Genomic DNA, 25,457 nt, shown 5'->3' with positions numbered 1-25,457 from the left:
CTTGCTACTCAGTCTTTACTTTCCTGGGCCTCCTTTTTAAATGGAAACCACGGAAACGTTAGTCTTACACAGTCCCATCATTATATGGAAAGACGTGGCATTATACTGATATAAATTGGTGTTCAGGAATATTATTTCCTAAATCGAGTGGTTTTGACAATAAGGTTCTATCTTCCTGACCACAATCTGTCGGGTTAAAGCGCTGAGCCCTGGTCAGAATTAGTGCACTCTGTTGTGTCTTTAGCATCATTAAACTGAAGACTTATTTAATTATTCTGTAATTATTCTCTGTAATTATTATTACGTGATTAAACTAATCATGTAAATGTAATTAACTAGGAAGTCGGGGCACCAAGGAAAATATTCAGATTACAAAGTTATAATTTTCCTAATATAACTTTTCAGATATTTTTATATCTGATCAATTGGTCTTAGAATTAATGAATTATTATTTACCTTAAGTTAGTTTCATTCCAAACGTCGTAAATTGTTGGTTATCTGCACAAATCCAGTCTTCACTATGAGTCATCCATACATCAATTGTCTTAAATCATTTATTTACTAACTAAGTAATTCACAGAAATGAATAAACAAACAGTAGATAGTCACAAGGAAATGATAACAGAGCTTCTCTAGTGGGATAAACCGGCATCGCGGCTTGGTGTACAAAAGGGAAGTGGGGGTCGACTGAGATGAGATACTACAAAGTTGATAATTATAACAATTGAAATGCTAATCCTTTGCACATGAACGCTCACTCATTTGGGAACAATTGCAATCAATATATATATATTTACGGTCAGTGTGTCATCGGGATCTTTGTTGAAAAGTTAGTTTCTGTTGGAGAGTCTGTCTGCCCTCTCTCTCTCTCTCTCTCTCTGTCGTGGTTAGAATGGATAGTTCCGAGTGAAATTCATTCATGTCTTTATAGAATAGATGTTTCGGCGGGTGTCGGTCTTCGCGTTCAATGATACCGAATTCCTAGCTGCAGACTAGTAATTAATATCGAAGACTTGTTCTTATTCTGTCGGCATCGATAGTCTAAGAGTTTAACCACATGGGATGGTTAAAAGATTCAGCAGTCTGCTCTCAAACCTTGGCCCTCATGTTATCGAGGTAAGCTGGTCTGCAACCATTGTACTCTCGTAATTGAGAGAAACATGGTCTGGTGATAGAAAACCCAGGTGGGGGTTTTATTCGGAACATCGAATAGGGCTGTCTCATGACGCCCAGTCCTGTCTGTGCCCCTGGGGGCGTGCCAAGGACTTAGTGAAACTTTTTAGGGAATTGGAGTTTCCTTCATTAAACAGTCCAACGTCACATTACACAATTTCACAAACAGTTCCATCCTCACTCATTAATTCTATACAACAATTAGATGTAAGCCTCATTACTGAGGCTATTGTATAAACAGCGTTATGGTAATGCCGTATTGTCTCTCATGAGTTTCACAAATTTGTACCAAATGGACCAGTTCGTAGCTGGATTCTTCACCGATCTTTTATACCTTCTCCAGAACATAAATGTCGTTTGTTTCTCCAGTTCTGTGAGGTGGAAGACATTCCTTTGTTCTCTCGATGAAACTCACTCTCTCTCTATACTGTGGCCATGAGGAGATCATCTCCTCCAGGAATTTACGACCTGGGTTCGCAGCAGCCTGAGTGTAGGAGACAGAGAGAGGGGGATGGTGCTCGCTGTACCCAAAGAGGGCAATGTCATGACAGCTATATAAGGAATATGGTTTCCATTTGGGATGCACACTATGTGTAGCTGCGTTCTGAAGAAATTGTGCAACCAATGTCTCCCTCCCCTTGTCTGAAACGTGCCTGGAGTCGTCATGTCTCACTTGCTCAATTCAAGGTTGAATAAATGATTAACACTCATGATGTGGCAACCTGGGGATGATTAGTTTCCTCTTACCTCATACAAATTCTCCTAATTACCAATAAGTATTTTTATAACTTTATAGTTTACTCAAATCAACTAAAAATGGCTTCTGGGCTTATTCTTTCTTTCTTTTTTTCTTTCAGCGAGACAGTGGCATAGTGTGCCAATGTCATGTTAAAAATAGAAAGGCCTAATTCAGTACGGAGGAACTTTAAAAGAGCTACCTGCAGTAATTTCCTGAGTGGGCCTGCCCCCTGCCCTTTAAATCAACAGGCTGCCTAAATGAGGACTGTGATCTTTCCTGACTGCTTCCTTGCAGGGGGATGTGGGGGGATGCAGGGAGAGAGGCAGGGGGCTGTTTTTGATGGGCGCAGGCCGCCCGCTCCCCTTTTTACTACACTCAAAAAATATCAGCCTGGCTCTGGCTCTGGCTCTCTCTGTCCCCCCAGCCCAGCCCTGATTACACACATACTGCACTTCCACCTGTTGCTCCCCCGATAACGGTGTGGGACAGGTACCACTCTCTCTCCCCCTGGGCTGGACCCTCAGCTGTCGGGCTGGGCTGGGCTGAGGGGACAAAAGAAAGAGCGCCAGAGTCAGGCTGATATTTTGAGTGTATGTGTGTGTGCACGTGTGTGTGTGTGTGTGTGTGTGTGTGTGTGTGCGTGTGTGTGTGTGTGTGTGTGTGTGTGTGTGTGTGTGTGTGTGTGTGTGTGTGTGTGTGTGTGTGTGTGTGTGTGTGTGTGTGTGTGTGTGTGTGTGTGTGTGTGTGTGTGTGTGTGTGTTGCTACAGCCTGTGCCCTGTGAAAGCCCAGTCTCACACAGGCTGTATCCATAGCTAAATACAGAGCTGAATTCTCTCATTCATGCTTTAGAAACTATAATAGTCCACAGAGTTTAATACATCTTTAGTGTGATGAATTCTTGGCCCTTTGGCATTAAGGGGGCTGTTGTTGGTGTGCAGGCTCTATGTGAGTACAGTATTTGCCATTCAGAACAGCAGCTAAGTGACTAAGGCTCTATTTTTGTATGTGTGTTTTTCTTCTTCTCCAACCCGCTTTTACCATCATACGGACAAGAGGCAATTGGCTTTTTCGAATGACGGGCCGCAGACTGAGTAGGTACTGTGAGGTCGATTGTGCCCAGGCAGCTGTGCATCTCTCTCTCTCTCTCTCTCTCTCTCTCTCTCTCTCTCTCTCTCTCTCTCTCTCTCTCTCTCTCTCCCCCTCTGTGTCTCTCTTTCTCTCTCTCTCGCTCTCTCTCTCCCCCTCTGTGTCTCTCTCTCTCTCTCTCTCTCTCTCTCTCTCTCTCCCTCTCTCTATCCCCATCTCTCAAGTATCTCAGTGTATGAGAGAAAGAGAGGCCTCTCTCTGAGATGGAACTAGTTACTGATGTTCTGATTAAATACCTTCCTGTTTGTGTCTGAAGGATCTGATGATGATTAGCATCTAGGGAATGCTGGGGGTGAACGCACAGACCAGACAACAAAAACAGAGCCCAGACTGATTAGACAAATACCTGGGATGCCGAGCAGAGCAGTCACTTTTATTGAAAGAAAAAAAAACATTGTATATTTTCATGTTGATATTACTGCGGTGCCGGTGGGCTTGGAGGCACAGAATGTTACTGGCCAGCGTGGCCAAGTGGCTGGAATAGTTTCATTTAGCCTTATCAAGAGCTTGTTTTGACTACAGTAGCTGCCATGGTGGTTGTTGGTCTTGCGGGAAGAATGTTGGGTTGTGATAGAGGTGACAGAGTTGGAAATAACATCTAGGACTTATAATATAGTAAATAGCCATTTTAACATTTCACCTTAGAACCTTGTTAAAGTTGTGTAACAAATTGGTCTGTCATTCAGTTCTGCAAAAAATGTTTTTTTTTAGAGGTGGGGTTGTGACGAAGTGGAGTCCAAAGTCATGTTCGTTCCCCAGTCAAATCTAAGTGCATTCCTCCAAGCTCTAGACCAACACTCAGACTAGCCAAACAGACGACTTCAGACTACTGTCACCGTCCAACCAGACGACTTCAGAATCTGTCACACTGTCGCTAGCCAACCAGACAACTCCATCATATATAATTACCTTCCTCTTTCCCTTCACCGTCCGAGACGCCACCATCACCCGATGGAAGCCAAACAAACATCTCTACAAAAGCGATACTCCAAACGCAAATGTTTTTCTCATGTCTACGTCTTCAATGAAGGACAAAAGCCACAATAACAAAAACAGAGAGTGAGTGGGAGACACGGACTATATTTGGAAACAGACGAGGGGACTACAGAGCTCTCTCTCTTTCTGTCTATCACTCCCTCTTTCTACTCTCTCTCGCTCTCTGAGCCAGCTGTTCATGGGAGGCCATATAGCATAAAACTGGCTTTATCTGATTTAATGCTGCTTATGGGGGTCTCCAGTGGGGACGGGGGGGGGGGGGCTGGATCAGCTGGCATGCTGGCTGGCCTTGTCACCGACCCGAGCGCCAGGCAGGGCCACAGTCTGGGCACTGCTTTGCCTGGAGTCACTGGGAGACAGCTGATGGTCAGGCACACGTTTCGAACCAGACACAGACCCCACTCTGTATGGAGGGTCCACCGCACCACGGTGCACCGTCCCCAATTCTTTCAACCCCAAACAACTGGCTCTCTCTCTGACTCTGTTTACATTGCACTGACTGGCTCTGACTGGATTGTTTACTTCATTGTGTTTGTCTTGTGATTCGCTTCAGATCAGTCAGGGTTTGGGTGTTGGTTGGACCACCGGCCAGGCAGGCGTTATCTGTGCCTGATATCATGTCTGACAAGAGGTTGCCTTTGTTGCTAATGACACCCAAACAGATGTAGGAGTTAGTATCTCATTAACCTTTGACCTGTAGCTAAGTGATGTCATTTATTTCATGAGATTTAACATAATAGGCCAATGCTCTAATTAGTACCAAGACAAAGACTAGCAGGGGAAGACTAGCCTTGTCCCAGATCCGTTTGTGCTGTCTTGAGTTGGATAGACAGCAATAACGGATCTGGGACCAGGCTAGAGGAAGACAAACATTATTTGGTTTAAAACAGCCACTTCCCTTGCCTGGTATGCAACCATGAGGCTAGCTACCAAGACTGGTTGTGGAGGCAATGTGTGGTAGCAGCTGGTCCAGGGGCCACCTCTCCCCTATAAAGCCTCTCCTGTTGGCCACACAGGGGAGCTCAGGACTAGCCCGGGGATGCCTTGGACCCCAAGCCCCCAGTCAAACAGCCCCCAGGCACCCCAGCCCCATGTGTCCCTGTCCTTTGACATTTAAACCACACTTGTAAACCTCCCTTGTTGGGGCACCATGCATGGTTGGTTGGTTACAGTGTTTTAGCTTCCAGCTGCCAACAGGCCTGGTGAGTCAGGCGACAGACCGACAGCCAGAGGGAATCACAGACAGACCCAGCAACAGGTTGCCAGGGTAGGGCAGGGTTTGAAGACCAGGCTGGTGAACAGATGATGCCATGTTTGTCCCATTGAGTCATTGGCATGTTGATGAAGGTGGGGAGAGATGTCAGGAGTCATTGTTACGTTAGTTGAACAAGTTGTTTCCCCGCAACACAATACTAACGGAGTTAGATGAATATTGCGGTTGAAATGCTTGAGGTTGACTCTACTAAGGTTTCATTTCAGATGCAAATTTGCATTGAAGTGTAGTAGTATTGTCAGGGCTCTTTGGAGAAATCATGGTCCTGGCGCAACAGCCGTGTGCGTGTGTCTGGGTGGGTATGCGTGTGTGCTCGCGTGTGTGTCCTTGCATGCGCCTGTGTGTGTGTTTGGTGTGTTTGTTGCCACTCCCGTCCCCTGGGCCACCATGCTGGGGACCAGTAAAGAGGGGAGGACTTCCAGCTGTCGCCAGGGACATTTGCTGAAAAAGGCAACTGGCCGAGTATTTTACAGGACCTCACTCCCAGGTCCCGAGTTTTATTCCACATCCACAAGGCTTTACTGGCAGATTTGTGAAATAAAATGATTATGATATGTTTTTATGACAGCCAGACCAGAGTGGCATCCTCATGTGTGGTGACAGCTTGATGGAGCCGACTAAATGTGGGTTTGACTCGGTCTGCGAAGGATTCATGGAGTTGCAATGCAATAGATGTTCTATTTCATTCTGTGGCTGATAGTAAGGTGGTATGCTGTAAGATGCTCCCTATATAAGACATGAATGTTATATTTTCCACACCACAGTGACGATAATACCAAGAGATACCTATATAGATATATTTATTCACTAACTGACAGGCACTCATTCAGCGATAGACTTCCACGCATCCACGCTGCTGTGAGAACAGCAGCAGCAACAACACGAAAGGTAATTCACTGCTGCCTCAGCAGTCTGACAGGTAACTCATCAGTCAGAACAAGTCTCATAATTCACCTCTTCACCCTGCAACTAGCCTGTTTATCCACCGCGTGTATTTGGTGTTCAGAAACATTTTGCCGACTCCCACATCGCTCAACGTGAAAAACGCTAATGGCCCCACCACCGTAATTTCAAAGCCACCGCACGTCTCTCTCCATCTGAATTGATGTCGAGGTGGGTTTTTTCTCTCTCTACATGAAAGCCGCCACTGTTCCCACACATTCCCCCTCACAGCTCCTCAGTCATGTCCAAACAGGGTGATCAGTAAATCAAATAAACCCCCCCCCCCCCCGTCCTTCCAGCTGTCATTCTGTCCGTCTGCTGTACTGTATGTGGGCCCTGATGGCCCGGGTCAGGGGACTAGGAAAATGGCACTCCCAACAACAGTGCTAAGGAGAGTGGAGTGAGAGATGTGGATGAGGGGCTGAGGGGTGGGGTGGAGAGAGAAAGAGGCCACTCGCTCCATACGGACGTGGATTGTACCTCCTTGTGAAAGTAGCTCTGAAACAAAGCAGCTTTGAGAGCACGCCCACTCAGTGAAGGAGATTAGGCGGTGGCGAGCGCCTGTCCCTGCCCCCCCTGGAAAGGCTTTGGCACGTGGCAAAGGCCTTGATACTTATCATGTGCGTCAGGTGCTCTCGCTTGATTTCCTGTTCTTTAAAAAAAATAAAAAATACTCCTTCTCCCTCCACGCCACCACCAAATCCCTCTGCTCAAAACCCACACTGCCCTCCCTCCACTTCTCCTCCCTTTTCTCCTTTTTACAAATACAAAGAACATATTGTATCTGCCAATGTTAAACTGAATCCATTCGTCTTGGCAGGGGCCGGACGGGCTCTGTGTATCTGAGCTGTGCTCCGTGTGCTTCCAGTTGGCCGTAGTTACTGGTTGGTTGGTCCGATCATTGGTTAGTTGTTGGTGAATTTGATCTGGTCACACACACATTTGTTTGGGAGTATTTCTCTCCTGCACTGGATTCAAAATCAACACACAAAACACCTAGATGCACTGGATTCAAAATCAACACACAAAACACCTAGATGCACTGGATTCAAAATCAACACACAAAACACCTAGATGCACTGGATTCAAAATCAACACACAAGCCCTGAGTCTACACACACATACAGTACACACACACACTTTACCCAGATTGTACCAGCTTTGTAGTAAAACACACCACACCCTCAGTGTCATGTTTGTCCTGAGGTAATGACAATAACACACACACACATACACTACCCTCTGTATTTATTTGGACGGTGAAGCTAGAAATATGTATTTGGCTCTGTACTCCAATGCTGCAACCCGGACACAGGAGTAGACGTAACAATGCCTGCGAAATGCAAAACGTATGATATGTTACGAATTCCAACGTCTGTGGCTAACGTTGGATAGGTGGCTAACATTAGCTAGGCTAGGGGTTAGGTTTATGGTTAGGGTTAGGAGTTACACACACAAACTAGGTTTCAAGTGAGAATTATGCAGGTCTGATGCTGAAAAGGAAAATAAATTCTTGCCTACTTCAACCATATTTTTATTTTCATTTTGCAAAATAGTAGTGTGTAGTTCCAGTAGTTATCTACACCACTACATGGCAAAACAGTAATTCACTTCTGAAAACGCTACCAAGATAAGAATTTAGTGAAACTACCACCAAGATACTGTAAAATGTAGCTTAATTACTAGTTAAGTAGCTCCCCAACATTACTTCTAGTATATTAAGTAGTCAAACGTTTTGTATTTGGTCCTGTATTCCTAGCGCGCAAGCCAGGACAACATCACGCTGTGACTCTACAAACTTGTTGGATGCAGTTTTTTTTAAAGTCAGTTAAGAACAAATTTTTATTTTCAATGACGGTCGTAACAGTGGGTTTGTTCAGGGGCAGAATGACAGATTTGTACCTTGTCAGCTCAGGGATATGAACTCGCAACCTTTCGGTTACTAGTCCAACGCTCTAACCACTAGGCTACCCTGCCGCCCCGATGGTTGTGCTTCAGGTTATGTTATGCCCAACAGGAACTGAATGGTGAATACTCTATTGTGTCATTTTGAAGACACTTTTATTGTAAATAACAATAGAAGATGTTTCGGAACACTTCTGCATTAATGTGGATGCTACCATGATAACATATATGAACATACCCCAAAAATCATGAATAAAGATCTTATCCCGCCAAAAATGCTAACCTCCCTGTTATTGGTAATGGTGAGATGTTAGCATGTTTTGTTGTAGCCTATGAATGGCATGTCATTCATCATTATTCATGATTCATTCAAGATTTTTCTTGATCATGGAATTGTCAAGATTCATTTTGAAATGTTCAGAAACATCTTATCTACTCACTTAGAAGGACAATTACTCGAGTCATCATTCACCATTCAGTGGGCAAAACATTATCAAAACGCAACCAAAGCAAACTGCAAACCCATCCAACGAGTTTGTAGAGTCACAAGCTTGATGTTGTCATTGTGTGCTCAAAATATGGGACAAAATACTAAACTTTTGACTCCTTTGATACACTAAGTGAATTTGTCCAAATACTTATGACTTCTTCACATTAGGGGACTAGATACTCAAATCCCAAATGCTGGAGTATAGAGCCAAATGTAAAATATAAGCCTCACTGTCCAAATACATATGGAGTGTACATTCACATACATCAATATACACAAGCGATGAGAAATGAGTATCCCATTCCTTTGTCATAACAAATCTCATGACAAACAATCTCTCTTGCAAATATGAAAGAGACGAGTTGACAAGAGTTAACATACAGAAAGCAGGAAAAACAACGCTCTAAATGACACTGGGCTAAGTCTGCTTTGAAGTTAATCTGTCTGTTCTCCCCTCTCCCTCCTCTCTCCTCCCTCCATTCCTCCCTCTTCCCTCTCCCTCCTCAGGACCTTTCTGTTCCACGCTCCCAGAGAGGAACGGACATCATAAAACATCTCTCGCTTTTTCTCTCTCTCCTTTTCTCTCTCTCCTTTTCTCTCTATCTCTCTCTCTGTCTTCTCTCTCTCTCTCTCTGTCTTCTCTCTCTCTCTGTCTTCTCTCGCTATCCATGTCTTCTCTCTCTCTCTCTATCTGCTCTCTCTCTCTCTGTATCTCTCTCTCTGTCTTCTCTCTCTCTGTCTTCTCTCTCTCTCCCTGTCTTCTCTCTCTCCCTGTCTTCTCTCTCTCTGTCTTCTCTCTCTCTCCCTGTCTTCTCTCTGTCTCTGTCTGCTCTCACTCTGTCTGCTCTCTCCCTGTCTTCTCTCTCTCTCTGTCTTCTCTCTCCCTGTCTTCTCTCTCGCTCTGTCTGCTCTCTCTCCCTGTCTTCTCTCTCTCTCCCTGTCTTCTCTCTCTCTCTGTCTTCTCTCTCTCTCTCTGTCTTCTCTCTCCCTGTCTTCTCCCACTCTCTGTCTTCTCTCTCTCTCTGTGTCTTCTCTCTCTCCCTGTCTTCTCTCTCTCTCTGTCTTCTCTCTCTCCCTGTCTTCTCTCTCTCTCTGTCTTCTCTCTCTCACCCTGTCTTCTCTCTCTCCCTGTCTTCTCTCTCTCCCTGTCTTCTCTCTCTCTCTGTCTGCTCTCTCTCTGTCTGCTCTCTCTTCCTGTCTTCTCTCTCTCTCTCTGTCTTCTCTCTCTCTCTGTCTTCTCTCTCTCACCCTGTCTTCTCTCTCTCTCCCTGTCTTCTCTCTCTCCCCCTGTCTTCTCTCGCTCTGTCTGCTCTCTCTCCCTGTCTGCTCTCTCTCCCTGTCTTCTCTCTCTCTCTGTCTTCTCTCTCTCTCCCTGTCTTCTCTCTCCCTGTCTTCTCTCTCCCTGTCTTCTCTCTCTATGTCTTCTCTCTCCCTGTCTTCTCTCTCTCTCTGTCTTCTCCCTCTCTCTGTCTTCTCTCTCTCTGTCTTCTCTCTCTCTCTGTCTTCTCTCTCTCTCTGTGTCTTCTCTCTCTCCCTGTCTTCTCTCTCTCTCCCTGTCTTCTCTCTCTCCCTGTCTTCTCTCTCTCTCTCTCTGTCTGCTCTCTCCCTGTCTTCTCTCTCTCTCTCTGTCTTCTCTCTCCCTCTCTTCTCTCTCGCTCTGTCTGCTCTCTCTCCCTGTCTTCTCTCTCTTTCCCTGTCTTCTCTCTCTCTCTCTTCTCTCTCTCCCTGTCTTCTCTCTCTCTCTGTCTTCTCTCTCTCTGTCTTCTCTCTTCCTGTCTTCTCCTACTCTCTGTCTTCTCTCTCTCTCTGTGTCTTCTCTCTCTCCCTGTCTTCTCTCTCTCTCCCTGTCTTCTCTCTCTCTCTGTCTTCTCTCTCTCCCTGTCTTCTCTCTCTCTCTCTGTCTTCTCTCTCTCACCCTGTCTTCTCTCTCTCTCCCTGTCTTCTCTCTCTCCCCCTGTCTTCTCTCTCTCTGTCTGCTCTCTCTCTCTATCTGCTCTCTCTCCCTGTCTTCTCTCTCTCTCTGCCTTCTCTCTCTCCCTGTCTTCTCTCTCTCTCTGTCTTCTCTCTCTCACCCTGTCTTCTCTCTCTCTCCCTGTCTTATCTCTCTCCCCCTGTCTTCTCTCTCTCTGTCTGCTCTCTCTCCCTGTCTACTCTCTCTCCCTGTCTTCTCTCTCTCTGTCTTCTCTCTCTCTCCCTGTCTTCTCTCTCCCTGTCTTCTCCCTCCCTGTCTTCTCTCTCTATGTCTTCTCTCTCCCTGTCTTCTCTCTCTCTGTCTTCTCCCTCTCTCTGTCTTCTCTCTCTCTGTCTTCTCCCTCTCTCTGTCTTCTCTCTCTCTATGTGTCTTCTCTCTCTCCCTGTCTTCTCTCTCTCTCCCTGTCTTCTCTCTCTCCCTGTCTTCTCTCTCTCTCTCTGTCTTCTCTCTCCCTGTCTTCTCTCTCTCTCTCTGTCTTCTCTCTCTCCCTGTCTTCTCTCTCTCTGTCTTCTCTCTCTCACCCTGTCTTCTCTCTCTCTCCCTGTCTTCTCTCTCTCTCTGTCTTCTCTCTGTCTTCTCTCTCTCTCCCTGTCTTCTCTCTTTCTCTGTCTGCTCTCTCCCTCTGTCTGCTCTCTCCCTGTCTTCTCGCTCTCTCCCTGTCTTCTCTCTCTCTGTCTTCTCTCTCTCCCTGTCTTCTCTCGCTCTGTCTTCTCTCTCTCACCCTGTCTTCTCTCTCTCTCCCTGTCTTCTCTCTCTCTCTCTGTCTTCTCTCTGTCTTCTCTCTCTCTCCCTGTCTTCTCTCTTTCTCTGTCTTCTCTCTCCCTCTGTCTGCTCTCTCCCTGTCTTCTCTCTCTCTCTGTCTTCTCTCTCTCCCTGTCTTCTCTCTCTCTCTGTCTTCTCTCTCTGTCTGTCTTCTCTCTCTGTCTGTCTTCTCTCTTTCTCTGTCTGCTCTCTCTCTCTCTGTCTGCTCTCTCTATCTCTATCTCTCTTCCTTTCTCTCTCTCAGTCTCTCTGTATACTGAGGGAGAAGGCAGATGTCTAGGAAGTTATATGGTACACTAGATCCCATAGGTCATCTGAAGCTTCATCTGTGCTCAGCCTCTCTCCTCGCGCCATTACCCTTCTCAAGGCCTAACCCTGGGAGTCTGGGAGGGCGGCTGCATCTCTCCTCCATTTAAAATGTACAAACATGGCTGGAGACAAAAGCCAACCCCCCTCCGTCCCTCTGTTCCTCCTTCCCTCTATCCACCCTCCTCTTCTAACCCCCCCCCCCCCCCTGATGACCACAGTGCAGCTTGTTAGTCACACACATAAACATATACACACACACATACACACAGCGAGCACAGTGTGTGCTCCTACTGTACATTGTCCATTGTGTGAGATCTCTCTGCTTCTGCTCCAGGAGATGGGCGGAGGTAGTAAGGCTGGGTCAGGGGCCATAGGAGGGGGGATTTCACACAATGAGAATGCAGCCAGGCAGGGCAGCGGAGGCCTGGGCAGAGGGCCCCGAGTAACCCCTCGGCCGAGCCAGGCTCACCTGAACTGACCCCGTGTTGTTATTCTTGTGCAGGGGAAAAGGAAGCTCCACTGACATGCCCTCGGCTTCAGACCCAAGGCCCAGAGACAGTGAGGGAGAGAGAGAGAGCCCCAGCTGTGGTTGGATGGGGCTGGCTGGGCTGATATGCAGGGGCTCCAGTCCAGGGTCACCAGAGGGAAAATAAATGTCACACATATCACGATGGGCACCGATCGTGACTTGTGGAATTGTTTTCTTTTGCCAATTGTCGCTCCGTTTTTTTCCTACTCTCTCCCAATGTTCAAGGGTGATGGAGAGCTACGGCAGTTCAATGACAGAAATCTTGTTTTTTTAAGAGGGCTAAACTTCAACGTCAGAATTATTTTCTTTTTTTTTTTATCTGGATGTTGAAAAGTTGAAATCAGGTCAATTTTCAGTTCTGAATGAAAGTTGAAAAGACATTTACAGATATGGAAAATACCTATTTTTTCTGTCATTCATTTTATGGCAAAATTTCAACTGCACACACATTCTCAATGAAATAACCATTTTATCACGATAATAATTGTTCTGTCTATTTAATATAGGAAAGAGGAGCCTCAGTAATGGTTACATAGGTGTTTTTTTCTTGCTATGACTGTGATATGTTGTTATTTATCTACCTTAGCTGAATACACTGACTGTAAGTCACTCTGGATAAGAGTGTCTGCTGAATGACTGAAAATGTAAATGTATAAACAAACACTTACAAAGCATGCTGGGTATTACTCTAATGAGCTTTGCCCCAAAACAAGTCAAAATGTGGTTGGTCCGGACGAGACCAAATCTGAACACTTTACTGTTCTCTACTTTGCTCTACTGTATTGTACTGTACTTTACTGTACTATACTCCACTTGTCTTTACTGTACTGTAATGTACTGTACACTACTGTGTTCTGCAGTACTGTACTGTGCTGTCCAAACTTGTGAAACATAAATGTCTATGATTGGGCCAAATCAAGGCCAGTCTGTGGACGTTGAAATCAAGGCCAGTCCAGACCAGATCAAATCTGAACCAAACATCAATGTCCTCAGTATGTTTGGGCCAAATCATGGCCAGACCGGACCGGACCAAATCTGAACCAAACAGATGTCTATGATTGGCTCAGATTTGGTCCGGTCCAACAACAACAACAACAAGACATCCAAAAAGACGTCGGCATCGGTCCGTGTTTATTAAGAAGACATTCCTGGAGATGTTGCCATTCAAACCTGTGTTTTACTCCTGAATAACAGCCCACTTCATAATATCACCGAATAATAGTTCTACATTACAGGTCTAGGATATAAAGCAATTCTCAGCCTATTACTTTCTCACGGATTTGTTGCAATAGAGCGTCTCTATTCCTTAGTATCCATGCTATTACTGCATGTCATTAACATTAATATACTGTAATACCTCACAACAGCAGCAACCCAACCTTTCCCTCCCTCCAACAGATGGCAGTATGAATCACATGATTACACGTGTCAGAGAGTTTCCCTGAAGTGCTCCTTCCAGAAACCTTGTTTAGATTAACCTACTGTGTTTGTTCCACTCACGATGGTAAAGCTAGAACAGTTTTTCCCCGAAGCAGCTTCAACACAGAGTAATTATCCATAGTAATTATGCTATTGCCCCTCTGGAAAGAAAAAAAGAAGAAGCTAAATTTAGACCTGCAGTATATTATATTCTACCTCGACCCAGCCCAGAAATGGCCTGCCTCCTAAATGGTAACTTATTCGCTATATAGTGCACTACCTTTTGACCAGGGCCTATAGACTCTGGTCAAAAGTAGTGCACTATGTTGGTACTAGGGTGCCATTTCAGATGCAGACATGGCCTTTATTTGGACTCAAAATGAACCATGCAATTAGACCAGGCAGTCCAGTCTTTTAGTCCAGTCTGTGAGCAGGAGGAGATATGCTAGATGTGCTAATTAACTGTGACAAGAACTACTATAATTTGAGGCAGGTTTTCATTTATCTCGTTTATTTTTGCTGTGTGATAATTGGTGTTTAGTAGGCTGACTAGGGTCACACATGAGTATGAGTTGGACAGAGCTGTGACAAGCCTGAGCTCTGGACTGAACTGACTGCTTTGCTGTTGTTGTTGTTGTCGTCAAACAAACTCAAACGAACAAAGAACGGGGCAGTTGGCGTTCAGCAGTATGGCTGGGTGAGGCTGCTCTGCAGATAATACAGCTGGTCCCAGGGAAGGGGCAGGAGGTAAGCCAGGAACGGAAGGGTGTTCCTCTGTCAACACAGCCATTGGGTCCTGGTCCTCTGTCCCCAGTTGGTCCCCACTAAGCCCACGTTCCCCCCACTGCTGTCCCCCTGTAAAGAGACACTTCGGGACAGACAGGGTTGCAGAGAGAGGGTTGGGCCTCTATGGGTCTCAGAACAGTGTTTCCCCTACTATTGGTTAGGCTTGGCAGGGTGGGGTCCCAGCCTAGCTTTGTTGTCCCCCTCCTAAAGAAATTTGGCCCATGTAGTTTCAGTTAAACATTCAATTGAAAATGTTAGTGTTTTTCAGGCTGCTGTGTTATCCTAAGGGCTTTGGTGCCCCGCCCTATATATAAAAAAAGATTGTGCCACATAGTATGAGTGGGGCGGGGAGACTGTCTGGTGGTTTGTACCATGTGCTGTTTAGGAGGGTGGGGTGGGTGGGTTGGGGACAGCTGAGGCATCACCTGTCTGTGTATCACATGTCCTTTGACACAGTGAGGCAGACAGCGTTGTCACCAGCCATCCCTACCCCTCCACAGTGACACAATCCCAGCAGCGGTCAGTCAGTCACACACCCTTTTATGTTGCCTACCACTGCCTACCATGGGTTGAAGTTGCCAGCAGGCATAGATCTAGGATCAGTGTAATGGAGGTGGTTTGATAAGCACCTTGCCTGAGACCAGACGACTTGTGTTAGCTCCCTGAGCTAACACCTATTAGGCTAGGGTGAGAGTTGACTGGGATGTGGACACGAAGCTACACTGAAAAAAATGAAGGTTCCTAAACTGTTCTTCCTTAAGGCTCCTTGGAGAACTCTTGCCCAATAAAGAACCTTTGAGTTAAGTGTGGGGTTCTCGACGTGGCATCTACGGTTCATCAGAATTCTAAAAGGCATTTGAAATGTATGGAAGTTCTTTTCATACCACGCAGCAAATTGGCCAGTGTTAACTAGTGTTGATTTTTCAATGTAACATTTCTAGTGTTGATTTAAGAGTTACATTAGCACTGTAAATAGTTCCATTTAAACAAAGCGGTTAGTGTTGGTGTTCAAAATTAGAGTTGAACCAAAACCCCACCCATCATTATCATCTTTCCCAGCATGCTCTATTGCAGGTAGATTTTTTTATTGTTTGTTTCAATATCTACATTTTTGTAAATACATTGATTAATTCATCTTATGCTACTCAAATATAAATAACAAATGTTTCTAAACTATTCCAATCTGTTACTTGGACTTATTGCAACCATTAGTGATACTGAAATGTTTTTTCCAGTTTAGATGTTTAAGATAGTCTCATTTGTTACTCTTCCCTTACCTGGTAGTCATTCTGAATGTAGGTTGTGGGTGAATAGAAATGCAAAATGTTGAATATCCCCACTCTGGCTGGATTCTAATAGGAATTACACATCACTTTGCAAACCAGCCAAATGTGACCTGATGTGGCCTGCAAACTATGAGTTTCAGGTCACTGCATTATGGTAAAACTAGGTCCTTAGCTAGGGTTAGGGTTAGGGTTGAACTAGGATGTGGACATGAGGCTAGGGTTAGGGTTGAACCGGGATGTGGACATGAAGATAGGGTTAGGGTTTAACCGGGATGTGGACATGAGGCTAGGGTTATGGTTGAACCGGGATGTGGACATGAGGCTAGGGTTAGGGTTGGACCAGGATGTGGAAATGAAGCTAGGGTTAGGGTTGGACCAGGATGTGGACATGAAGCTAGGGTTAGGGTTAGGGTTGGACCAGGATGTGGACATGAAGCTAGGGTTAGGGTTGGACCAGGATGTGGACATGAAGCTAGGGTTAGGGTTGGACCAGGATGTGGACTTGAAGCTAGGGTTAGGGTTGGACCAGGATGTAGACAGGAAGCTAGGGTTAGGGTTAGGGTTGAACTAGGATGTGGACATGAGGCTAGGGTTAGGGTTGAACCAGGATGTGGACATGAAGCTAGGGTTAGGGTTAGGGTTGGATTTAAGGCCCCGGAAAAGGAGGAAAAACACAATAACAAGACAGGCTTAACCCTAACCCTAACCCTGTTCAGAACTCTAGCTTGAGCCCTAACCCTAACCCTGTTCAGGATTTTAACCCTAACCCAGTTTAGCCCAGATTACATGTGGTCTATCTTCTTAACACAGCTATGTGGGTCATGATAAACATTGTAGTTTAATCCAAGGCTTGTTCTAACCTTTTGTTATTTTGCTTCCTTCCTACTTTGATGATTATATGATGAATCATCGATGAATGATGAATCATCATTATATGACTCAATCATCGCTGTGGGGGGGGGGGTCTTATTGTATGTGATTTAATATCCTTCATCCATGGTTTCATATCCCAATAACAATGAGTGATACCCAATGTCCTGGTCTACTATAAAAGTGTCATGGCTGTCCAGCACACACACTCAAAGATGGATAAGAGGCGCCTAATCCTCAACACAAAAATAATACCAGTGAAGTCTGCAATGTGAATTTCAGACAAAATACTGCATGGTTCCTCACTATCAGTTATGACTGGAATGAGATTCTACAAATTCCAGTCTGTCTGTTGTATGAGATGCCATGGCTCCTTCACATACTTTGATGTACTTTTCTCTTCCCTTCAACCTCGTCAGGATCCATTACCAGGTATCTCAATGACCATAGAGTTTGCCAGCTTGTAGTCCTAAAAAAAATGAAATTACTTACCTCTGGTTCGTTCAGCCATTCCTATGGGGAAAATGAATGGGGAAAGATTAGGGTTTTGGGATAAACGCCGAAAATAAGGTCTGAGGTTAACACAGGCTTAGCAGATCGTATGCCTTTTGTTCTATGAGATAATAGCAGTCAGTTTACATGAACTTTATGAGCTATGAAGCCTTTATGTGCTTTTTCTGATTACATGAATGCTTCAAAGTTCACAAAATGTGACGTCAGCTGATGAAGATGATCTCATGGAACAAAACGTAGCAGATCTCCTAAGCCTGTGTTTACCTCAGACCTTATTTTCTGCACTTATCCAAAAAAACTTACAAAAACTCCATTCATTTCCCCATAGGCTTTGTCCAATGAACGTAACTCATGTATATAACACGAGCTAGTTCCCACAAAAAGACGCCATTACCATTGGTCTCTATTGCATTTATAAATCAGGTTAACAAGTAGTGTTAAGTGAAGCCTAAGATGGTGCCTTCCTGAAAAGATAACTGGATAACTCAGATATGAAGACGCAAAGCATTGCAGTAAAGATCTGTAAAAACTCATTGATGTTCAGAAAGGGGTGTGCGCACGAGTGTGTGTCTGTGTGTCGGCAGACAGTCCGGGTAATAGAAAGAAGTCGCCCGGTGGAGATGCGATGTCCCTATCAATTGGGTGACAGACACACACACCTCTGTTTACAGTTGAAACACCATGTCAACAGTAGCCATGCAGCCACAGCTCCTTGTGTGTGTGTGTGTGTGTGTGTGTGTGCGTGCGTGCGCTAAGAGCCCTCCCACTCCTGGATCACTCAACAGGCCCAGCTGCTATAATGAGTGGTTTTAGTAGGTAGACCGTGACAGATAGACAAACATGTTATTATACTCCACTGGTCTGTCATTGGGATGGGGTCATATTAGAGACCTGGCATCGCGGACAAAAGAAAGGCACAAACTCAGGGACACTCCTCAACTGCTGCACCCATTTAAATGCCCTCACTGATTGACTCTAGTCACGCACATATAATTACTAGATTTCCACTAGATGGGCCAGCTGCAAAGTCAAAATTGGCTATATATCGTAAAAATTCATAAAAAATGTAAGGCTTAGGCATAAGTTTAGAAGTGTGGTTAAGTTTAGAGTTCAAGTTCAAGTTTTATTGACACATGCACAAGTGCAGTGAAATACTTCACTTGCAAGCTCTACCCAATAGTGCAGTAATCAATATCAAAATAGTCTAACTAAAAGTTTTAAAATATATACTGTGCAGTGCCTTCGGAAAGTATTCAGACCCCTCTACTTTTTACACATTTTGTTACTGTAACGGTCGTCGATGGTGGAAGAAGGTGAGGACCAAGGTGCAGCGTGATATGTGTCCATATTTATTAGAATGAACACGGAAATAACAAAATAACAAAGAGAAATGACCGAAAATGGCTGGTGCAGACACGCAACAGAAAACAGAAAATAATCACCCACGAAACACAATAGAAAGAAAACAGGCTCCCTAAATATGGTTCTCAATCAGGGACAACGATTGACAGCTGCCTCTGATTGAGAACCATACCAGGCCGAACACAGAAATAGCAAATCATAGAAAAACTAACGTAGACAACCCACCCAACTCACGCCCTGACCACACTAAAACAAAGACATAACAAAATAACTAAGGTCAGAACGTGACAGTTACGTTCCAGCCATATTCTGAAATGGATTAAATAAAAATAATTCCTCAGCAATCTACAATCAATACCCCATAATGACGAAGTGAAAACAGGTTTTTAGTATTTTGTGCAAATTGAAAACAACTAAGCAGAAATACCTTATTTACATAAGTATTCAGAACCTTTGCTTTGAGATTTGAAATTTAGCTCAGGTGCATCCTGTTTCCGTTGATCATCCTTGAGATGTTTCTACAACTTGATTGTAATTCACCTGTGGTAAATTCAATTGTTTGGACATTCGCAGTTGACAGTACATGTCAGAGCAAAAACCAAGCCATGCGGTCAAAGGAATTGTCCGTAGAGCTCCAAAACAGCATTGTGTCGAGGCACAGATCTGGGGAAGGGTACCAAAACATTTCTGCAGCATTTAATGTCCCCAAGAAAACAGTGGCCTCAATCATTCTTAAATGGAAGAAGTTTGGAACCGCCAAGACTCTTCCTAGATCTGTCCACCCGGCCAAGCTGAGCAATCGGGGAAAAAGGGCCTCGGTCAGGCGACTCCTGCAAAACACCAGCCTCAACGTCAACAGTTAAGAGGCGACTCCGGGATGCTGTCCTTCAAGGCAGAGTTCCTCTGTCAATTGTCCTGTATTCTTTTGCCCATCTTAATCTTTTAATTTTATTGGCCAGCCTGAGATATTGTTTTTTCTTTGCAACTCTGCCTAGAAGGCCAGCATCCCGGGTCGCCTCTTCACTGTTGACGTTGACACTGGTGTTTTGCGGGTACTATTTAACTAAGCTGCCAGTTGAGGACTTGTGAGGCGTCTGTTTCTCAAACTAGACACTCTAATGTACTTGTCCTCTTGCTTAGTTGTACACTGGGGCCTCCCACTCCTCTTTCTATTCTGGTTAGAGACAGTTTGTGCTGTTCTGTGAAGGGAGTAGTACACAGCGTTGTACGAGATCTTACATTTCTTGGCAATTTCTCGCATAGAATATCCTTAATTTCTCAGAACAAGAATAGACTGATGAGTTTCTGGCCATTTTGAGCCTGTAATCAAACCCACAAATGCTGAAGCTACACATACTCAACTAGTCTAAAGAAGGCCAGATTTATTGCTTTTTCAATCAGGACAACAGTTTTCAGCTGTGCTAAAATAATTGCAAAAGGGTTTCTAATGATCAATTAGCCTTTTAAAATGATAAACTTGAATTAGCTAACACAACGTGCCATAGGCCTCTGTACGCCTATGTAGATATTCCATAAAAAAATCTGCCGTTTCCAGCCTAAATAGTCATTTACAACATTAACAATGTCAACACTGTATTTCTGATCAATTTGATGTTTTTTTAATGGACAAAAAAAATGTGCTTCTCTTTCAAAAACAAGAACATTTCTGAGTGACCCCAAACTTTTGAATGGTAGTGTATATAATAAAGAAAACATGAGAAATAGGAGAGGGAGCTATATACAGGGTCAGCGCTAATACCCAATTTACAATGTGCAGGGGTACTGGAGTATTTGAAGTAGATATGTACATATAGGCAGGATTAGGAGAAACTGATTGATAGCAGAAAAAATAATATTAATAGTAAACTAGCAGCATAAGTGGTGGGTGGGAGTGGTGGTGGGTGTTTGTATCTAAGTGTAAGTGTGTGAGTGAGGGTGTGTGTGTGCAAGTGTTACAGTATAGGTGTGATAGGCAGATATACAGTGCCTTGCGAAAGTATTCGCCCCCCTTGAACTTTGCGACCTTTTGCCACATTTCAGGCTTCAAACATAAAGATATAAAACTGTATTTTTTTGTGAAGAATCAACAACAAGTGGGACACAATCATGAAGTGGAACGACATTTATTGGATATTTCAAACTTTTTTAACAAATCAAAAACTGAAAAATTGGGCGTGCAAAACATATCTTTATGTTTGAAGCCTGAAATGTGGCAAAAGGTCGCAAAGTTCAAGGGGGCCGAATACTTTCGCAAGGCACTGTACATGTAAGACAGGGCTGGAAAGTGACTGGTAGCAGGAATATATAAATACTTGTGGTAATAAGGCAAGGGTTCGGTTTAAAATCAGATTGTATGACTTTGTGGCTGTGCCAGCTAGTAACTACTCTGCAGAGCTGCCTCCAGTACATGAGTCATCTCAATAAATCCCAACCTGCCAGTCAAGCATGGGTATAATATGGCCGTCTCTGTTGTTTGTTAAATGTCCACCCTGTAGTCACCCATCCTACAACATGTGCCCTTATGTTGTTTATTTTGTGTGTGTTGTATAAATAGATATACCAGATGGACCATAAGATGGAGGCAGTGCTGAAGATCTTGGTGGACCAGTACAAGCCCAAGGCAGAGCTGCTCCTGAGGGCCCCAGCCCCAGCCCCTCCACCCCCAGCCCCCTACAGCTCCCGCATCAGCATCGTGAGACGCCAGAGCATCGGCGTCAGCTTGGACGAGGGGCGGTGATGTCACAGTGGACAGAGAGGCGCCAGTGATGGACCAGGACCAGGCGTGGACCAGGCGTGAGATATTAGCTGCTTGGCCAGGAGGCCACAGACTCAAATAAAGAAAAAGAGAGTACTCCTGTTACTTCATTAGGAAGGTGGTGTAGTTTGGCTACTCATACATGTAGTACCCCATGCTACACTTTGTCTCATAACCCCCAAAAACCTTTATGTCACTGTCTTTGACCTCTGACCTTAGAGAGAGAATGTGAACAAGTCAACTCCTGCTTCTGTTCCCCTCTGGTGAAGAGGGGGGCTTGTCTGAAAGTTCCGGGAGGTAGAGAACCTTGAGAGGTAACATGGCAGAAGCAAACTGACAGCCACAGGCATACAGTCATGCCGTCCATCCTCCGTCCCCCACATCATGGTGAACGGGGATATGGGGTTCTCCTCTTCTTCAGAAGTTGTTTATCTCTATCTCCCTTTGTAATAGCAGCACAATGAAAACCTGCTGCTGAAACTTCCACAGCATAGAGTGTAGGGAAAGCACACATAATTCCCCTTTAGTTACATAAGATTAGCCTGCCACTTTCACTCCTCTGTAAATAGTCACATAAGCTATGCTAATGTATTCAACTGTATTCATTCAGTGAGGCACATCAGAGCACTGATTATTATTATCATTTCCAAGCAAACCAACACATTAATGACATTATTAGGAGCACTCACTAAAGACCACAGCAGACCAGAAGTCTAACAGAGGAATTCTTCAAATCCTACTGATGATCTTGGCACCATAAAAACCTAAATACAGCACCACTATTTCCATATGGCCACCAATTCATCTCAGCTTACTGTATTTAGGCCTGGCGTATGTTTGTAGGTAGTTATCAAGTGACATAGAGAAGGACCAGGAGATGATCTGCTGGCTTTGCCCGGAGTGTGTGTCTGTTAGTGGCTGGGCCTGTGCTGCTGGAGCAGAGTAGAGGGGGGAAAAAGCTCTGCAGGAACTAATCTGGCGCTGATTTACGGCTACGGTTAAGCTAATAAAAATAGCAAAACAGCCGTGACAAGGCAGAGTGCAGTATTACAGAAATACAGTGGTAGAAAGAACAGTATGGGGAGTTATGGTACGGCCTTTTGCAGTTGACTCAACACCCCGTGCCAAGATTTTCACTCGGATATTCCTATGAACCACTTCACCACCCACCCTTCTTCATGCTAAAACATTTTTATTTTCCTTCTCTGGACTCCAACTGCTGTATGCAATTTGAAATGAATTTTCCCCATTAGAGAGCTGATTATTTTTCATTCTCTTTCTAATTAAGTGCTGAATTCCTGGTAAGGCGAGATTGCTCTGTGTGTGAGTTGACTAATGAAAATAAATACTGGAAAAATGTGTACAATTTAAACAGTAGGCTTACATAATTTAGTGTGAAGGCCCTGAAATATCAGGCTACCACAAAGAGAGAGAGATGTACCATGGTTTGATTTCAAAGGCCTTTAAAGCATTTGAATAGAAAGAATGCTTCTCTTTTAGTTTCTCACATATTTCTCGACGGCCGGGACCCAGCTGGGTATAGCCAGTAGAACAGATTTTTTTAAATAACCAAGCTATGAATGCAAGCCCTTCCATTATTATAGTATGAGAGAGAGAGAGAGAGAGAGAGAGAGTGACTCTCCACTACTAGTATATATTTTATTATTTTGCCGTGGTTGAAGATGAGTTGTATGTATTTTCTATTAACAGGTTGCTTTTTAAAGCAAGTTTCTTTGACATAACTGCGCCACATACATCTGGCTGACCTGTATAGTTTTATAAGAGTTGTGTATAATGACATTGCCTCATATTTATTATCATGTGGAACGATCAACCTGGGAAGTCTCCTGGTCTGTTGAGAGATGATGAGAAACAAAGAATGTTTTAAAACGGATTGGAATGACTGTAAATTATATTCACAACCCTCTGTAAATCTGGTGTAAATAAAAATCTATTTCATTATATTTTCTGGGCTCTCCTTGGGCTCAGTGTTTCTTGATTACCGGCTCATCTTGTCTATAATTTGCTTTCCTTGGACTCAATCCTTCATTCTTGGCTGCATCTGTTTGATTTGCCACGTCAGGTCAAGGTAACCCATGGCCTCTCAATCCCACAAAGTTTTTAAAAATACTTAAATTCAGTGTTTTTTCTTCACACTACAATCAGGGGAGAAAAAAGAAGTTCACTGTGCCTACTTTGAACTTCAATATTCCATAACCATTCAGGAGTGAGGGAGGCATGCGGGCAGGGGAGTGAGCGAGAAAGAATACATCTCAAATTACCACTCAATTATATTTCCCTTCAAAGGCCAATAAATACTGGGGATAGCCCAAGAACAGCACGGCCAGAGCGGGGAGAGAGAGAGGTCTCTGGGGAGGGGTGGATGGAGGGGAGGAAGGCAGGAGAAGGAGGATTGGGAGGTGAGGGGAGTAGACGAGTAGACCAAAGACATTTTCAATTACCCAGAGAGCCATAGTCTCCACAGCCCAGCCGAGGTGTTATGCTGCCATTGTCCTCCCCTGGTTTATGTCAGTGGTGGGGGACCTTGGTAGCCCCTGCCCCCTGGGGGAGACCAGGTCTAGCTGCTGTTTACTGAGCCAGCTCAGCTCTTCCTGGTCCCTGCTACTCCACTTTCATCTCCGACTCCCCACTTCAAACAAGGTTTTGGTGTCAGAAGAACACAAGAGCAGGATCACAGGCTAAAGCATGGAACACACAGAGAATCTGACTGCCGATAGACTGCCGATAGGTACTTATCACAGTAAGGGGCCGTTCCTTCACTTGCTAGAACAAAAGAAGTACCTGCTGTGTATCGATGAATCTGAAGTCTCTACTTGTAGAATCGCAATGCTCGGCAGCGGCCGACAACTTGACTTTGAGCCAATCAGAGAGCACGAGCCTCTGCGTGGGGGAGCTGACAGGATTGATAAGAAATATGTAAAAATACGGCACCTTTCCCGGTGTAATCCACCCCCTTTTCATCAGAAGCTGCATAATACATTTTATTTTCTAGAGGAAGGAGTTTTGTTCTTGAAGAAGGATTTATTTGTTAGGTTTGATAATATCCACTAGCCTATTAGTTAGCTAGCTAGACACACTTCATATGAAATGAATGGGGTAGTAAAGTGCAGCACAATGCACACAACACTAAATGCTTTCCCAAGCTAGCTATCTGGCCACTGTAGCTAGTAACATTATAATTAAATCACAGTTTCCATGAAGCAGCTGCCTGCAGCTGGCAGCCAAGAGTCAATGCAGTGTATTTACTTTACCTAGCTAGCGCAACAGCTAGCTAGCGAATCATGCTAACCATTTAGCTAACTTTAGCCAGCTAACTAAAAATGTATATATGGGCTCTATGCGATTATGGAGAGTGAATTAAATTGTTTCATTGTTATCTTGTAGCTAGTTATCTAGCTGTGGCCATCTGGCTGGTATCAAGGGCTTTCTAAAACAATAGCAACATTAGCCCTAACATTGACCATACCATAAAGCGACACATTGCCAAACAACGCCACTGCCACCTTCTGGTTTGGAGTAGTTTAACAAGGCTCAGTGGCTGACGACTTCAAGGTCTTTGCTGTGTGAGCACAAAAGAGATTGACTGCCGACACTCTGTTCAGAGGTGCTAAGTACTATCGGCAGGCAAACTGAGCATCAAGAGATGCTCAGTGTGTCTGAGCATCAGGAGAGAGCCAGCAAGAAAGTGGAATATAATGTAGCTATGTGTGGGATGTAGTAGCCTATACCCTCATAACTTGTTTTCACGATAGCATGTTACGGCATCTGAGAAAGTTATATATAAACAGTAGTAGTGAAAAGTTTGGACACACCTACTCATTTAAGGGTCTTTCTTAATTTTTACATTGTAGAATAATAGTGAAGACATCAAAACTATGAAATAACACATGTGGAATCATGTAGTAATAAAATAAAAATGATTTTGATATTTAAGATTTTAGATTCTTCAAAGTAGTCATCCTGTGCCTTGTTGACAGCATTACACAGTCTTGGCATTCTCTCAACCAGCTTAAACTGGAATGGTTTTCCAACATTCTTCAAGGAGTTCCCACATATGCTGAGCACTTGTTGGCTGCTTTTCCTTCACTCTGCAGTCCAACTCATCCCAAACCATCTCAATTGGTTTGACGTCGGGTGATTGTGGTGGCTAGGTAATCTGATGCAGCACTCCATCACTCTCCTTCTTGGTCAAATAGCCCTTACACAGC

The 25,457-nt window shown here is 44.4% G+C and overlaps 1 protein-coding gene across 1 annotated transcript in view; it reads left to right on the top strand.

The window, feature by feature from the left end:
* Positions 1-23,192, top strand: part of kcnq1.2 (potassium voltage-gated channel, KQT-like subfamily, member 1.2) — a 252,912-nt gene extending 229,720 nt beyond the window's left edge. Inside the window, exon 17 of the mRNA XM_021579553.3 lies at positions 21,028-23,192. Within this exon, the coding sequence (XP_021435228.3) occupies positions 21,028-21,210 (183 nt within the window). The 3' untranslated portion in view covers positions 21,211-23,192. The remainder of the gene's footprint in view (positions 1-21,027) is intronic.
* The last annotated feature ends 2,265 nt before the right edge of the window (positions 23,193-25,457 follow it).

The sequence above is a fragment of the Oncorhynchus mykiss genome, chromosome 2 (genome assembly GCF_057628025.1).
Source record: "Oncorhynchus mykiss isolate SJ-2025 chromosome 2, ASM5762802v1, whole genome shotgun sequence".
NCBI lineage: Eukaryota > Metazoa > Chordata > Actinopteri > Salmoniformes > Salmonidae > Oncorhynchus > Oncorhynchus mykiss.
Note: the sequence above shows the minus strand (reverse complement) of the source record. Positions and strands in the feature narration are given on the sequence as shown.